The sequence below is a fragment of the Genypterus blacodes genome, unplaced genomic scaffold (assembly GCF_046128005.1).
Source record: "Genypterus blacodes isolate CSIRO-AG114 ecotype Tasmania unplaced genomic scaffold, CSIRO-AGI_Gbla_v1 ptg000044l_1, whole genome shotgun sequence".
Classification (NCBI taxonomy): domain Eukaryota; kingdom Metazoa; phylum Chordata; class Actinopteri; order Ophidiiformes; family Ophidiidae; genus Genypterus; species Genypterus blacodes.
In genome coordinates this window covers 4,198,389-4,214,797 of record NW_027466857.1, presented here as the reverse complement: position 1 = coordinate 4,214,797, position 16,409 = coordinate 4,198,389, and the positions used below count along the sequence as shown (strand labels likewise).

Genomic DNA, 16,409 nt, shown 5'->3' with positions numbered 1-16,409 from the left:
GTTCGATGGAGATGATTGAAGAGAGAAGGCTTCCTCCTCAGACAGCTCCGGCGTCTTGACAGATTGCTCATCAATAATGCAGACTGCCCTGATCATTACACATCACCATGTGCTCAACATCGCCGTGTTTTACAGCGGTTTCTCCGATTTACAAATCTGTTGACATACATACCACACCGCACCTACAGTCGGTTACTTATTACAGAAGTGGAGTGACGCGCGAGTGTTCACAAAGCTCTCTCTCCAGTTGTTTGCTCCTTGCGCAATATTTGTTGATCTACCAGTGAAATTATGCAGATTAGCGTAAAAGACAGTGTTTTTGGTCGTATCCCCTCAGACTAAAGGGGGAGGGCATGAATGTTTAATCGAGAACGGTTCAGTCTGTGAGCCTACAAGCACGACTCTGCTGCCATGCCAACCAGCCAAGAGACCAATCCCCCTCCAATACGCCTCTCCTCCAGTGGATTTGGTAAGAATGCTTTTCATCATGCCACAGACAAACAGAATAGCAAATGAGCATCTTAACAACTCGGTCTTCACTCGTCTTTTGCACTCGTCTGTTGGCTGCCAGCTCCCTATACCAGAGCTGAACAGCTCACACGCGCACACTGTTATTTGTTTTATCCCGGGCCATGGCCGTGAATCACTGGGCAGCAGATTAGAGTCCTGTTATTTGCATCACATTGTGCAGTGACACAAGGGTAAGAGCAGAGCATTAGTAACACTGTGTACGAATGTGTTTCCTTCTAATGCGATTAGAGCGGTCTATAGGGGAAGTTAGTAAATACATTTTTTTAAACATGCATAAAGGATAAAGGACAAGCAGACAAGGGTAGAGGACTTACATGGGAATGCTGTCTCTCTGTCTGTGTATGTGTGTGTGTGTGGGGGGGGGGACTTAGGAAGAGTGACAAAGAGTGTGTTTTAGGGAGAGAAAAAGACGGCAAAAGGGCATGAAAAATGTGAAAGAGACAGAGTTGTGAATATATGTCTGTTTCCGCTTGTGATTGCAAGCTGAACTCATCTGTCTGCCAACCCTGCCTAGCGTGTGTACCTTGGGATCCGATCAAAACCTGTTGGGCCTCGGCCGGGGAGCGGGCGGAGGAATGTAAGAATTGCAGCGGTAGACGTGGCATTGACTTGACATGACCCTGAAAAAAGGATGTTTTGTTATTGTCTTTCGCCCCTCTCCCCGGGGACGCCGACTAGTGTAGTCTTGTAAAGGCAGGACGGCACAAAGGTTGTCAATCTGCACCCTGCCCCACTGTGGAACTTTACCTCACAGGGCTTTTGTAAGCAACACTAACCTCATTCATCAATGTGCACTTGGCCCACCGCAGAGTTTACCGGGGGCTTGAATTACCTTAACTCAAATATGATTAATTAGTTTTGCTGATATGAAAATCGTAATGTGCAATTTGCATGTTATATTGCATGACCTGTGTTTCATCCATGCTCTCCGGTCACTAAACATGCAACTGGCAGAGGACAGTAGGAAGCTAAACCAGCTGCAACTCATCTAACCAAGCGCTTCAAGTGTCACAATGGAGCTCATTTCATTAATAACTTAAGTTAAATGTACTGGAACCAACACTAGTACAAAGGCATCAATCTCTCATAATTTTTCTGCAAGTACATGTTGATGTAGTGATTTTAATCTAAACCTTGGCAGCTCTCTCGCTGTCGTTCACCCTGTCACCCATTAGGGGGCTCTCTAGGAATACTAGGGAAGTCACCTTCCCCCAGTGTTGGGCTCCTCCACCCTAACCAGTCAGCTGTGATATATTGACAGCAGGGCACTGAGGATAATGCACACAGGGTAAATCGATTGCTCAGCCTCAGGATCTCCGATTTAAATGAATAATAACAGAGGCAAACCCGAATGAAGGTGGAGTCCTAAATAAAGTGAAGGATCGTGTATTTATGCGGGTGGATCTTTTAGTAATCTGAAGGCAGAGCATTTCTTTTTCTAACAATCACATGCTATTGATTAAATCAAGGAAAATATGCTGGCCTGTTCCACATGATCATGGTGTCTTGGGTGAAACAAATCACTCCGCTACTGGCTTTTCAATATTCATGAGCTGTCATGGCAGACCGAAGGCAATTTCACAAATGGCCACGCTTCACTCTAAATCTTTAAAGATAGTCTATACAACATGGGCAGAACACATCGTTAGGCATATGTGGCACGGCAATCGGGGGAAGCCCTGTGTGGAGGAGAAAGTAGAGGGAGAAATAGGGAAACACCTCATCATGTAAGAGGAAATTCATGTTCTCCGTCTTTTTCTTTCTATTCTTCTACAAAAACACTACCTATTTGAAACTTTTAGGTCAACCTTTAGGTCTTGAGAGCATTGAGAGTCCTTACATGCTACAGATTTGTAGTTTTTACTGTTGTTTGCTTGTGGTTTTCATTTTACATAGACCGTGAGTACAGAATAATGAAGAAAACTAACTGTGAATCTTAATGTTATAGTAAATAGTCATGTATCTGCAACATGGTGGTAAATAGGAAAGAGCGATATAGTATAAGTATAAAAGGCAATGACACATAACACCTAATATAAAAAGTCTCAGATATGTCATTTCAGAACTGAACATTGCATCTTTCACTCATTAATATCTCACTCAGAACGCATACCTCCGCCAAGGCTGAACAATCCTTAAACAAAATTCCCCCCAAAAAATCCTACAAATCTAAACAACAGGGATGAAAAATGAACCGTGCTGACATTGAGAACAAGTGCACTGCAATCAATCCACCTTAAACCCAATTATAAGGTTACATAATGACTTTGTTTTCCATGTATGTGCATACATGTGAGACTCAATAACTATGTATGTTCTTACTTGCATATTCCATCTTCAGGTTCCTCCAGACCAAACCTCTCATCAAAGGTGAGCTGGATCCTCATGTTGCCGGTAGCTACCAGTCTCCAGACCAACATGGTATTCCTGGGATAGGTGTGTGGGAAGTCTGGGCTGTGGACCATTCCCTCTCCAGACACTGTAATGGTCTTCTCCTGCTGAGATTCCTGCACTCCTAAAAGAGAAAACAGCCAAATAAAACTTGCTGTCTTGCATAAGCATGAATGTCATCGCGTCTTCGCACACTGGCACAAAACTGATGTAAAATGCATACTAAAGAATTGTCCAATGTGAACGTAACTCATATGAGACAGAGATGACGTTTGGCTTCAAATTGTCTTTGTCTGGCAAACATATCTGGCTTCAAACTTCTTATTTCCATTGATTGCATGATAGAAATGAGTCTTTTTCTTATTAGGCCCCACTGTGAAATGATTTCTTCATGGGGTCATATTCCCATGGAGCCTGTGCCTGGGGCTGATCACACTCAAGAGATGAATTGCTGCCGTAGTCTTCCGTGTTGCGATAGGGTTCTTCAGGATGGATCAAGGATACAGGAAAGGAAAACATAATGGGTAGACAATCTTCTTTGAGAATGCCGCCAATGTCCACTGGGGCCAGTGGCTGCAGGGTTTTAATCACAGTGATATAGTTTGTCATTTAGTCCCCCAGGACCCCAGCACACGATGAGAGCCCCCCCATCTGAGCCTCACAACCAACAGCCTGAACCGATTCCGATCACAAGATTGGTGTTAGAAATAGATCAGGTTTAGGCAAGAGAGACTAACCATTACCATCCTGTAAACCGTCAGAATACAAACACTTGCCTTTTAAACATCAACGCAGCACATTCAAGGAACTTATTATCCATTCGGTATTTTTATCATGAACAAATGGGACCCTAGAACAACCACACGATTCGTGTGGTTTCCTGCCGGGGAAGTTTTTGGTTGCTACTTGTCCAAATCACTGGGATTTCTCCCTCTCTCTCTTACATTTCAGGGGATAAAGTAGCTAGAAGTTATGTTCTATGAGCTTTGTTCTATCATCACTGTTGAAAGAGAATCTACTTCACTTGACTGTTTGTATCCCAAAACAATAGTCCTTTGTGTTTTAAAGTCATGCTAAATTAAATTAGCTGAAATACAGCGCTGAGGTCAGATGAGGCTACAAAACTTTGTTCATTTCATTGGATTTTCACTGGGTAGGAAAGCCAACGCATTATTTTGTGGTGCATAATATTAAAGGGGACATATTCAGATTTTTTGTTTCTTATCTAGTTTGAATACACAATACAAACCAGTTGGAGTTGATGAGACAGTACCTAAAATGCCCTGTTTTCGTTCGCGTGCACAGTAGTGCAGCAGCAAGGGGGAGTAATGGTAGATCAATGTGTTTTTTGCACAATATAGCATTGCAAATTATATTAAGAGAGCGAAATTATGAACATGGACCTCTATGTTATAAGACATCTCTAAGATGAAGTGTTACACAGGGAATTAGGAAAATATAACAATGTCTAACACTTTGTCATGAGGGTCAACATGTTCCATCTAAAATGGAATCAGCCCATCTCGCAGTACTGAAACCAATCCAACACATCGTGCTGTCAGAGGAACCAGCAGGCGTTTAATGAGCCTGGGAGTGGGAGCGTGCTGCTGAAAGTTTGTTGCTGCATTAAATGGATGAGTAACAATTTCCCCAGTGCAGCTTGTATGGACAAATTTACATCTGAAACACACTTGATTACTCTTTATTTTGCCATAAATTTGATTTAGGGATGTGATTCACAGCCAGCGACATGATTCATCCCGAGTTGATTTGCTTTCAAAAGAAACAAAAACACAGGCGCATTACGTTGCGCCGGGTGCTAACCCTGGACAGTCTCAGCTAATGGCTCCCAACCAACTTTGAGTGGCTCAGGATGGTTCCAAAAACAACACCTCTGTCTGAGGGAGCGGTCACCGAAAAACAAGTGAGCGTGAACCCAACCACAGCTGGGTATCATCCACTTTCATTACTAGTGGCCTTTTTGGTAATTCCAAGTCAGTGACAATTCAAAGTGGATCACTGAGTGAGAGCACATATGTCTTTTGCAGACTACATGAGCTCATGTTAGCTGTCTGTGCATGCAATTGCTTTCCAAAATAAAACATTCAATCATGTCATGTCTCAGCTTTTTAAAATTAACTTACTACTTTTTTATGAATTTGTTTTCTTTTAAAGAATGTTTGGTTTGTGCATCAGCTACTGTGTTACACAAGAAAAGATATCATGACTTTTATGTAAAAACGTCGAGTGTTCATATGAAAAGTCTTTGTGATGGATGAATATGTGGATAATAAGGCTTGGAAGATAAAAGTCTTGCAAGAATTGGATAAAGTGGTAAACACAGAGGCGAAACCAAAGTTTAACTGCAATAGTTTAACTTTCAATAGTGCTATTTGTTCACATTTAGTTCTTTAAGGCCTAGATTCAGCTCCTCACTATTGTATATCACTATTGTAGCAGCATTTATTGTACATGAAGATGATGTCAACCAGACTTTCTATCCTGGCATCTGAGACAAAGAAAAGATAAAACAGCAAGAGACACATAATAACTGTTTTGTTGGACTGCACGTATCACTTTAATGTTTTCATTTAGGTTGGTGACAAGCCAGGTGGGAACAGCTTTATTGACAGTGTGCCAGATGCAAAGACAAACAAAGACCCGACATGACTTCCCAATGAACAGGCTCTTTCACAACGATGAAGCATTTTGGCGTCCAGTACAAACTGTCTATCCAAATAAAAGCCACCTTGTTTTAACAAATCAAACCAATGCAAAATGATACTTGCATTCCTTGCAGGCAGAAAATGAGACACTTTAATGCGGCAGCGCTGGCATGCAAACCCCCTCAAAGCTGTATTTCATGGTCCAAGAACGCTCCGGAGCCTACACCTGTGTCAGAGGGTTTACAGCCTGATCCCATTCAAATAAATTCACCTGACCTCTTGTTCCAGGAGTCAATGCGTCTTTGATGTCTTTGCAGAAATGACTGGAAAAAAAAGCTGATTACTCTTTTAATCTGCTGTGCAAGTAGTGGCAGCACACTAGGTTTGATTGACTGTTTTTGTATCCATTTGCTGGCTCAGGAGGAAACACGCCGATAGCTTTCATGCTATTAAAGCTTGGCCTTCCATCACAATGACATGTTTTTAATTACATCCCTATTACTGTGTAGCTCTAACATACAGGCTCATAAAGTACATAATGATTAATGGAAAACTAAATATGTGAATCTTTAATATATGATCCCAGATGTACTGTAATGCAAGTGTAACTGTAAGTGTACATATGGTTTCAATATTTCAGGCGGCCCGAGCAAAACGAAAAATGTGCACGGTTACAAATAGATGCATTCTTTTGGTAGCTGTTCCTGAATATAATTCTCCAGGCAAATCAGTTAAATGTTGAGTGGAATGCATCTTTGTACCGGCTGTAATTAAGGGCAGAATGTGAAAGGAAAATCTGAGCTTTCTTGATGTCGAGGAAAGGGAATGAAAATGAAAAAGAAATGCCTCGACATGGCAGAATTGGGCCCTGATGAAAAGGTATTCCAGAGATCTGCGTGGATGGAATCATACTTAATCCAAAAGAGTCTGCAAATATCCCACATAATCCTCGCGCACTCATCACAAGTAAATGCAGGAGATGGGGGGCACAATACGTTTGCATTCCTCTTCAGTTCAGGTCTGTGTGCCTTGCGGTTCAAGAATGAACCATCCCAAGTGATTCTTCACTACAGTCTTTTGTTCACTCGCATCAAAGCCGGAACTCCTTAAGAGCATGCTCCTTAGGAATACTTCAAAAACCTCCATTTGATTAAAACAAGATCCACAAAGTCACAAACCAGGACCCGACATACCAAGAGTCTATTTTCTTTTTTTTCCTGCAGCTTTTCTTTATTATTTTTTAGATAAACAATACCGCCTTTTCATGCCTCTCTCTTCAGCTTTCCCATTGATATCCTCCCCCGGTGTGATTTATTGTAAAATGCGCAGACACACTACCAGTCAGCTCTGATTCTGGGTGTAACTTGGGCTTGAAAATGACCTCACTCTCGGGGTTAACCAATGTCATCTAATGATCAGAGAAGCGGTCCCCTAGAGTGAATTACCTCAAACATGACTTTTCCTTGACCTACTTTTTTCCTCTGTAAGGAAAGTAGAGCCGACTATTAAGGGAGGAAGTGAGTCTGAATAAATAGGAGCCTATACAGTGCAGCCATTGTGCTTTGTTCACACGTTAGAGGGTGAACCATTCATGCTGTTAAACATTAACCTTTCCCCTGCCAAAACAAATCCGGAGTGAAGCGTGCGTGCAGAGAACCAGAGTTACGTTACTGCACACACACACACTCAACATGGATGAATGCTGATAATAAACTATAAATACTACTGCCTAAACTAGTATCACAACAAGTACTACTGCTGCTAAAAATAATAATCACACACACACATTACGAGTTACTATAAATAGAAAACTCACACACACTCCATCCCCTGCCTATCGCTCCACACAGACATTGCTTCCACATACAAATACACTTTCCAAACACAGATGCACATACTGTATATGAATAGACAGATGTTTTAACACATTGGTTGGAGAAACAAGCTCAGAAGACAGCCGTTCTCCACACTTGCGTATGTTCCCGTAAGGAGAGGGATCAGTTGCAGCCAGTCATTTTGGCTAATGTTATGTTCACTACATTCATCCATCCTCACATGATATCATCACAGAGTCTCACTAATTCAGACCTTAAGCTTTGGCATTTATCTAGTAGTCAGTCTTCATGATACAGTAGACATAACTCTGCATAAACATGAGCCACTTGGGCAACCTGAGGATGTAATAAATATTTCTGGCAGCTTCAGATAGGCTGTCAGATGAGAATATCACTATTCTCCATCTCAATTGGTCCTGACAAGACAGTAAACCATACCAAATTGTTCTGAATTCCCATTCCAGAAGGGCCCAATCAAATTGGTGTGGGTTACACTGCCATGGGGGCTGTATTTGCCTAGTTGGCTAAATTACTATTTTCACACATTATGGGCTAAAGATTGGTCCAACAGCACATGGTTCTCCCAACAGCCACATGCTTCAAGGATAAGCAGTCACGACAGCTATTTCCTGGCCGATAATCGACAGCTGCAACATTCCGACACTAAATCCAAATTGTTTTTAATTTCAGTGCAGTTTCCTGCTGATCAAAACAGTAAATGCTCCTCAGAAACAGAGCTGAAGTAGCTTTGGTCAGGTGATGAAACTATACCCTGCAATGAATTCTTTTTTTTTTTTTCCATTTTCAGGCCCAATGCAGTCACACCAACATCTGCTGCTGATTAAAAAGTGCAGTGGTTACCACAGGTGCAGTAAATTTCCAACCCTGCTTAGGATATTTATTGCTTTTGTGTTTACAGTGAGTTGGGTAAAAGGAAGCCATAGCAGACTATGGGAAACTTTCATACCAACAACAAATAAACTGGGGATACTGAAGTGATTTAATCTGGCGGGCATGTGCTTCTGCTATAGCACTGAAGATCATCATGATCACCATCCATCACTATCATCATATGTGTGTGCATGTGAATCATGGGTTCACACAGTTTCTGGGAACCCACATCCAGCCTGTGACCCAAGATGGGCCCAGTCGGTGCTATTGCCTTTGGCTTGAGGTGTGTGTGCCAGTGTGTTGGCTCAGAGCAGACATCACATGGTGTGTCGTCATCACAACAGGAGAAAATGTGTTGTTTGAGGTGACAAAGAGGGTGTGAACCGTGATGAGGACAATAAAGGAAACGCTTGTGGTGAAAAGGATCGTTACTTGACGCATGCTGATTTTGTTTGGGAAACGTTCACATACATATTCATGCTTATTTCAATTTGAGTATGCGTATTTACAGCATATGTGTGTATTTCATATCTACGTATATACCTCTAATCTGTCCAACTCAGATTATATTTAGGCAAGTGTCATCATTTAACTGTTTTGGGAGAACAGTAGTGTTATTGGCCAATACAATTTGATTGACAGCATGGAACACGCAGCATGGCCTTTACATATCTCAACATGAGAACGATTGATCACTGCAAAGCTAATGTGTATCCATCAATCAAGTGTCATGTGGAGGAAATTGAAGTGTAGCAATAGAAGTGAATCCCTATTTCGACTCAACACCACAGGACCACTGTGTCGATGCAGTGTACCTTCTTTTATTTTGAAATTGTACTCATGTGGCTATTAGTGATGCATAACATGCACTAAGGCCCCAAGCTACTACAGGCCCCATTACTGCCCTGGCCATGGAATGTTTTATTGGGATTTGTATAACATCAAACTGATACACTGGAGATATTAGTTGTTGACTAGAGAACGACTCAGCCTGCTGTCTATTCCTCCTTTCCTGTCATCAACAGGTGGATAGCCGTGACCTCTTAACACCCTTGCAGTGATGGGTTCAAAGGTCACACATGTAATCAGTCCGAGCACTGAAAGGATTAAATATTTCTATGCCACAGCTTTATAATGCGATACTTTATTGGTTCATGAAATGAAATGCACTGTTTTACCTCCCATTCATCTTCAGGCCAGAACAGCAACTCGAGAGGAAAAAGAAAGGGTCACAGTGATTTACACAGGAAGGCCACAGCAGCAGATATTCAATTGGATGACCTGAAACCTAGGTCGTCTGACTGAGGGGTGGTCTGCCTCTAACAACTTGCAGGTCAACTTGGCCTCGTGCGTAGGAAGGACATCTGTTGAGATCTACTGCAGAAGCATAGAAAACATCTGTAGATCATATCAGATGGCCCGACCTGATACCTCGGGGAGTAACTTGGTGTGCCTGTACACACAAGCAGATGCACATGTGAAAGTAGGGGAAGAGGTTTTGTAGAACACTATCTTCCAGAGCTCTCAAGAAACTCAAGAGTTTAATTATATAGTTATAGTTCAGCAGTATAGTTATAGATTCTTCTCCTCATCCTTTGTCTCCGTCTTTCATTTTGTCTTATTTCATCAGCAGCTTTCCCACAAAAAGTCCAGGAGTGGATCATGAAATTATGTGTGGTGTAGCCATGATGAACTCGAAATGAAATTACTAAGATTTTATGCATCATGAACAGCATATAATCTTTTAAACAGGGGAACTTGTACTTTTCCCATCATTTTATTCAAAACTTGAGGATCATGTATGAACACATGCATCAAGTAAGACAGTCATGGGTCCTGAACTGACCTGAAAAGTGTGTTTTGATTAGTCCTTTACTTCCATAACGTCAACATGTTAACACTTGGTCAGACACACCCACTAAGAGCGGGGTTAGCAAGTTTTTGGCCAGCATCCATGTTTCACACTATGTGGGTGCTGCCAGCTGAGGCCTGGTGCAGCTGGCCAGTCAAAACAGAGCAGGAGGGGGGGATTAAAGAGAGGACCTTAATGCCATTGTTTTCACTTGATGTGCACACCTGTGCTGCAGGACGTGAGAGCAGAAGAGGTTGTTTTGCACATTAAAGCATTGCAAAGGTTTCAAACTAGACCCCTAAATGAAAACAAGGACATGGAAATTAGAACGACCATCAAGCAGTGCATATATAAGTGTATATTATATTAGCCTAAATGAGACTAAGTAATGTCAATTTTGCGTACGGACAAGCCAACATGCCATAAATACATTCATAACAACAGCCTGTCATCCCAAAACAACCCTTCAATCCCACGAAGGATTTAATGCCTATAATTACTGCGAAATGTGCCAGTAAAGTGTTATCTGAGAAATGATTACACAACCAGATAAGGCTCTGCAAAGCCACCTTGTAGTGTAGAAGCAAATGTGATATGTGAAAACGAGACACACCAAGGCTCAACTCAAGTCTTTCCAGCACCTCAGGCATGGTCCCGTTCAGTGACTGAAACTCCTCTCTGCACAAGAGCGTCTCCGCTTCAAGTTACAAAGCTTCCCCCCGTCCCTGAATGATTTCCCTGAGCCTCTAATTAGTGCCCACACTTGTGTTTGGCATCCTGAAAAAGCAAGATTGAGTATCAGTCTTTTCACTACTGTGACCTATTTGTGTTGAACCCCTGGACATGCCTAAGCCTCTGAGCTTGGATTCAGACATGATATCGGCATCAAATTCTGCAACAAAATAGAGGATAAAAATTGTCAGTTTCTTGTCTATTTTCTTGATGAAATGGTTATGCAAATAAAAGACTGCACCTTTATTGGTACAGATGGCCCCATGTGAACTCAATATCCACATCAGCTGTCAGGCCCAGAATCGTTATCAAAAGTTAATTATTGTTAAATGTATTGACTGGCTGATTATTGAATGAAGACCGAGACGTTTCTCACCAACGCTGGGAGCCAGGTCTCGCATCTCCTCTTGGCTGGGAACCAGGCATTGACAGATGAACTACGTCTTTTTTAAAACTTCTCTCCACAGCTGTGTATGGCAGCTTCGGGCTCCTTTGTAGTCACATCTGTGAGCTGGACAGCTGTGTGTTTGTAGAAAATTGCAGTTGGATTTGTGGCAAGCCAGATTGGAAGACAGCTTTGGTGTACCCGATCCAGAACTTACAATTAAGACCAATCAAAGACACAGGTTTTTGCAAAGGAAGTAGCTGGGAGTATTGTTAGCTGATGACAATCCACTTAGTGCCTCCTTGGATCCAAGGCAGAAACACTCCAAACTGCAATGAACATCTAGGAAAAGGTCAATAGCGTTTTTACTAGACTGATCTTGGATTGCCTTCATCTGTGCAGGGATCTCTGTAAAGTTTAGATTGCAACTGGATAACAGCCTCATTCATCGGCTGAGTGAGTTTGTCTTCACACATCTACCTCCCCTTGTCTCATTAATGTAATATTATCTTAAATCATGGATATCCAAGCACTGCAGACCTCCCAGTGCTCCCTGCACTTAATTTGCTGGCATATGTCAGAGTCTTGTAAAGACAAAGCACGTAGGCTATTAAGCAACAGCCATCTTAGTTCAATGGTTGTCTGGAATAAAAAAAACAGACATGGAATATTTATATCGCCATCTATAAAAAACAAAGACACAGAACAAGCCTGGAATAAACTTGGAGCCATGCAAGTAAATCTGGCTAAATCCTTTAAAGGCCTGATGAGATTTTTAGCTGCAACAAATCAAGTGAGTAATCTAAAGTGGCAGACAAGGTGGGAAGTGAAATAATATTCTAATTGTAGCAGTTTAAGAATAAAACTTCCCTGATGTCTGGCTCTGTCTCCTTTTTAGATAGTGTCCTCCAGATACAGATCAATTTCTTTAAGAGGACTGCTGTGGATCTCTAATTACTGCCACCCCACCAAGCCCTCGTAACCTTTTGGCCCAGCTGTCTGGAGGAGAGGAGCAGCAGTGGGGAGCTCAGGGTAATGAAAGTGTATTCCTTTCAACCTCTATTTACCGAGGGAGGGTTTGCTGAGCACAACTGCTCTTTTTCCGTAACATCCTGCTCACGCTCACACATACAGGCCTGTTGGTAACCAGTGCAGCCACAGCTTCTCACTCTTGTCAGCAGAGTGACAATACTTGCAGAGCTGCACCCAATCCAGGTTCACGCAGACAGCCCCCTTGATAAATGTTTACATCTCTTGCAGTTATACCAGGGTCACGCCTATAGCAAGTCAGTCCACCGCTGTGCACAATGAATTGCAAAAAAACAAATTCATGCATTTAAAACTACAGAGTGCAACGTGAATACATCCCATCATAACAACTTGCCAAAGGCTTGGCTCTGCTAAACCAAGCAAGTTTGTACCTGGATCGTCAGAGTTGACATAAGTAGCAATTTGAGGATTAGAAAATGGGAAAATATATGTGCTGGAGGGGAAACGTCTGTCGGCGAGGGCAGTGACTTAGTGTCTGCAGGTTAATTCCCACAAGAGGGGAATACAGTTATTGTATAATTGCACTCTTGCCGACAAAGCTGCTCTCTGTGGTTCTATTCATTCATGGGTTTCTGAAGGATTTGGGTTTCAATCACTGTAGCAGAGCTGTTTAGAGAAACACAATGGTGTGTACAATTCTAAAAAGCTCTGAAACTGAAGGGCAAGAACTTCAAACTGAAGCGATAAATTACATCATCTCAACTCCCTCGGGCTCTTGCTCACTTCGTTCTCTAATAAGTTTGAGCATATGTGTGTATAATGTAAACAGAAATAACACAGCCTCCCCCCTGGGATTTCCGTGTTCCCTCGCAAATTGTTGTGTTTATTAGGAATTTAAAGTTATCGCAATTGTTGATCTCTCTCTTGATAAAAACATCAGATATGTAAAATGTATAGATGACATTGCTATGCAAACCGTTCCACATAAAAGGCCTTTAAAACACATTATTGGTACCAGATGTTATGGAATGAAGTCACAAATATAAAGTGCCACTTCTAATTTGCATCAACCAAAGTAATGGGGGATTTTACTCGGTTTACAGCAGCAGATGAAGCGTTGGATTCAGACTTTTGATCTCATCAGTCAAATACATGTAAACAGCCCAAACAACTCACATGGAAATGTGCGGTTATACCTCTGCTGAAAATAAAAACTGAATCCAATTTATTCAAATATACAAGATCCACTGCTGTAGTAGGTTATCGTGATCTCATACAGTTGCTCTGCATTTTCCATCATCAAGCGACTTCAACTTTCTCTTTAAGCACCTGTATGCCACCTTCATCCCACCAGCCAGCATCATTACTCTCACACACCATTTCTAAAACCATGACAAATATCCGTTGAGGACTTCTCTGATGTCTCCAAACTGACATTTTTTATGTGCTTGTTTGGCAAATTGGATGAAAAATGACAAAGGGTTAATTATCTGCACTCAGCATCCCATTTTCCTTTTCAAGCCATTAAGCCTCTGAGTGTCCAACATCAGTCACACACTCTATCTGACTGATCATAGAAAGCCTTTCAATCATCTGCAGCCATTTGCATGCAGACATAATCACAATGTCTGATACAAAACTTATTGTGGGCACAACAACAATCAGTGCAGCTTCACTTCCACCCATGAAAAGCCTTGTTTCATATTAAAAAAAATGAATTTTTATCTAGCTGCATTTGAAAGAACAATAGACATGTAATTGCTTGCAGAAAATAAACGGTTATTAAACAGATGCCTCTCTCCGATGCTGTTAGAAAGTGTACACCTGGGGAACAATACAGATACTGCATTAACTGTTCAATAACCGCAGACTAAGCAGCAACCAGCAAGTCTCAAATGTATTAGAGAGTCCTTGATTAAACCACCTGCACCTTTCCTGGATTTTGATGGGAAGGAGCCCAGGTGGAGGGAGATCCAGGAGGGTGTTAAAAGGCAAGAATAAGATCAGTCAGGTTCCCTACAAAGAATACAAAAACTGCCCACTACTACTTCACCGAGTATGCCGAGTTGGTGGAACAGTACCGCAAGTTGTGAGCCCATCTAGGAGGGACGCTAGGTGCTTAGGTGCTTTCAAAATCAGGCATGCATACACATTCCCATCCAATCCTTATACCATGTCTGGCAGGGAGGCAGTAGTCGAGTGGGTAGAGCTTCCGCTTAAGAACCGGAGGGTTGCCGGTTCGAGTCCCTGCCGAGGTGCCCCTGAGCAAGGCACCGAACCCTCAAGTGCTCCCCCCTCTGCGAAGGGTGGTAATATAATGTAATGTATGTCGCTTTGGATAAAAGCGTCCGCCAAATGCTCGTAATGTAATGTCTGCAAGCACTACAAAATATCCAAGGTAAAGGATCCTGGATGAAACTAGATACCAACATTACCCATGTTATTCAAAATACATATATCTGTGTAGAAATGCTACGCAAGACACATAATACACATAATACACATAATACACATAATGGAAATGTTGGCACCGAGAGAGCGGCAAAGAATTTCTCACATCCACAGCATGCATGCAAACATGTCATTTATCTGCCTGAGAAAATCCATCACCGCTTGCATCTGATGCCACAGCCTGCGCCAAAAACAAGTCAACTCTCTGACCCGCTCTAAATCTCAACTGCAGCCTGTCAACAGGTGTGATGGGAGACAAAGTGTAGAACAAACTTTGGCTGTCAAAGCAGAAAATGAAAGGCAGAGTTTGACAAACGGAGTCACGAAAGATCTGCCTTGTCAGTGGCATCTCATTAGTTGGTATGGTTCCAGGGCCATCTGAAATGCTGTCGTCTGCAAAGGCCCTAATTAGAAAGAACTGAACAGATGTAAGATGAAGGTGGGAAGGAAGAGGAGGAGGGGTGTTAACACCTTTACTGCTAACTGGTAACCTGTCATTCTCCTGTTACAGCAGTTACTCATTCAAAAGTGTTCTTTCAAGGTCTTACGGAGTGAGTAAGAGTGAAGAAGTCTGTTGGAGAACCATGAATGGGTTCTGACAGACTGAATATACTGAAAACATTTTTTAACAATGAATGTATTCAGCCGAGCAGTCACTTTTGCACATTCAAACATTTCTTTGGTTTGAGTTGTGATGTTTTTCACAGTATTCTTCGTCATTTCTACAGTGTAAACAAAGAGGCTTTAAGTCAGAGTTATCAGCATTGTATTTTTACTACAAAAGGTGAAGAAAACATTGGCAAAGAAGAACATGGCTCTCTTGACAGTTGACATTACTGCCCCCTGTGAAATGTGCAAGTATTGCAACCTGTATCTTTCAGCAAGATTTGTGAGCGTAATGAATGTTTCATACAAACGCAAGATGTGCATGGCAGCCATGACGCATCTGTGTATGTGTGCCGAATGTTGAGTGCAACCCTGGCCTTAGTTTTACAGCTGTCTCTTCCATAAAGTTGCAACACTGTTTTGTTGGTGTTCAGAGGCAAAATTAACTGTGGCCTCTACGCCGAAACTGCCAGATTTTCGAGGTCTTGCTTGTTGTTTAAAGGCTTCATAGAAATGTCACGCTTTAGATCTAAACTGATTCAGCGCTTATAGTTCTTGATCCTCCTTACATTTGCTTGCGATTGTGCCACATGGATGGATTTGTCACATGTGGTCTGCAGCAGTTTGTACTGATCGGCACAGCATCTGGGCACTGAGCCATTTCCTGTCCACACCTCCACACCAACTGTCTAATGACAGCCAGAATCATGTTGCATTTTAATCATCAAGCTTGATAACTTTACAGGCATTTACCACGGTAATGTGTTCAGGGACATACGACACTTAGACAAATGGTACAAGGACACCCAGGATACTATGCAGCTAGTAGGATTTGTTACATTTATTCTAAGAATTCTGTCAATGAACATTTGGGAATGTAAGGAAAAACCCAAGCTCAGGTCCCTCCACACACGCTGAAATGTTGTGTACTTCTACTGCACAAGTGCACAGAAAAACTACGTATTTATTGCTATATCTAAATGATAAGTGACAAAGTGAGTTTCATAAAAAGCGAGAAAGAATTTCACGATTACCAATATATGAAGTTACCAGAAGTAAATAGAGATTGTTGCAGATCA

At 41.9% G+C, this 16,409-nt stretch overlaps 1 protein-coding gene across 2 annotated transcripts in view; it reads right to left on the bottom strand.

Moving 5' to 3' along the window:
- The window catches only part of pdgfc (platelet derived growth factor c), a 36,667-nt gene that overhangs the window by 11,650 nt on the left and 8,608 nt on the right, over positions 1–16,409 (bottom strand). For both annotated transcript variants that reach the window (XM_076148883.1, XM_076148884.1), the window contains exon 2: positions 2,854–3,046. In XM_076148883.1, coding sequence (XP_076004998.1) covers positions 2,854–3,046 — 193 coding nt within the window. The remainder of the gene's footprint in view (positions 1–2,853; positions 3,047–16,409) is intronic.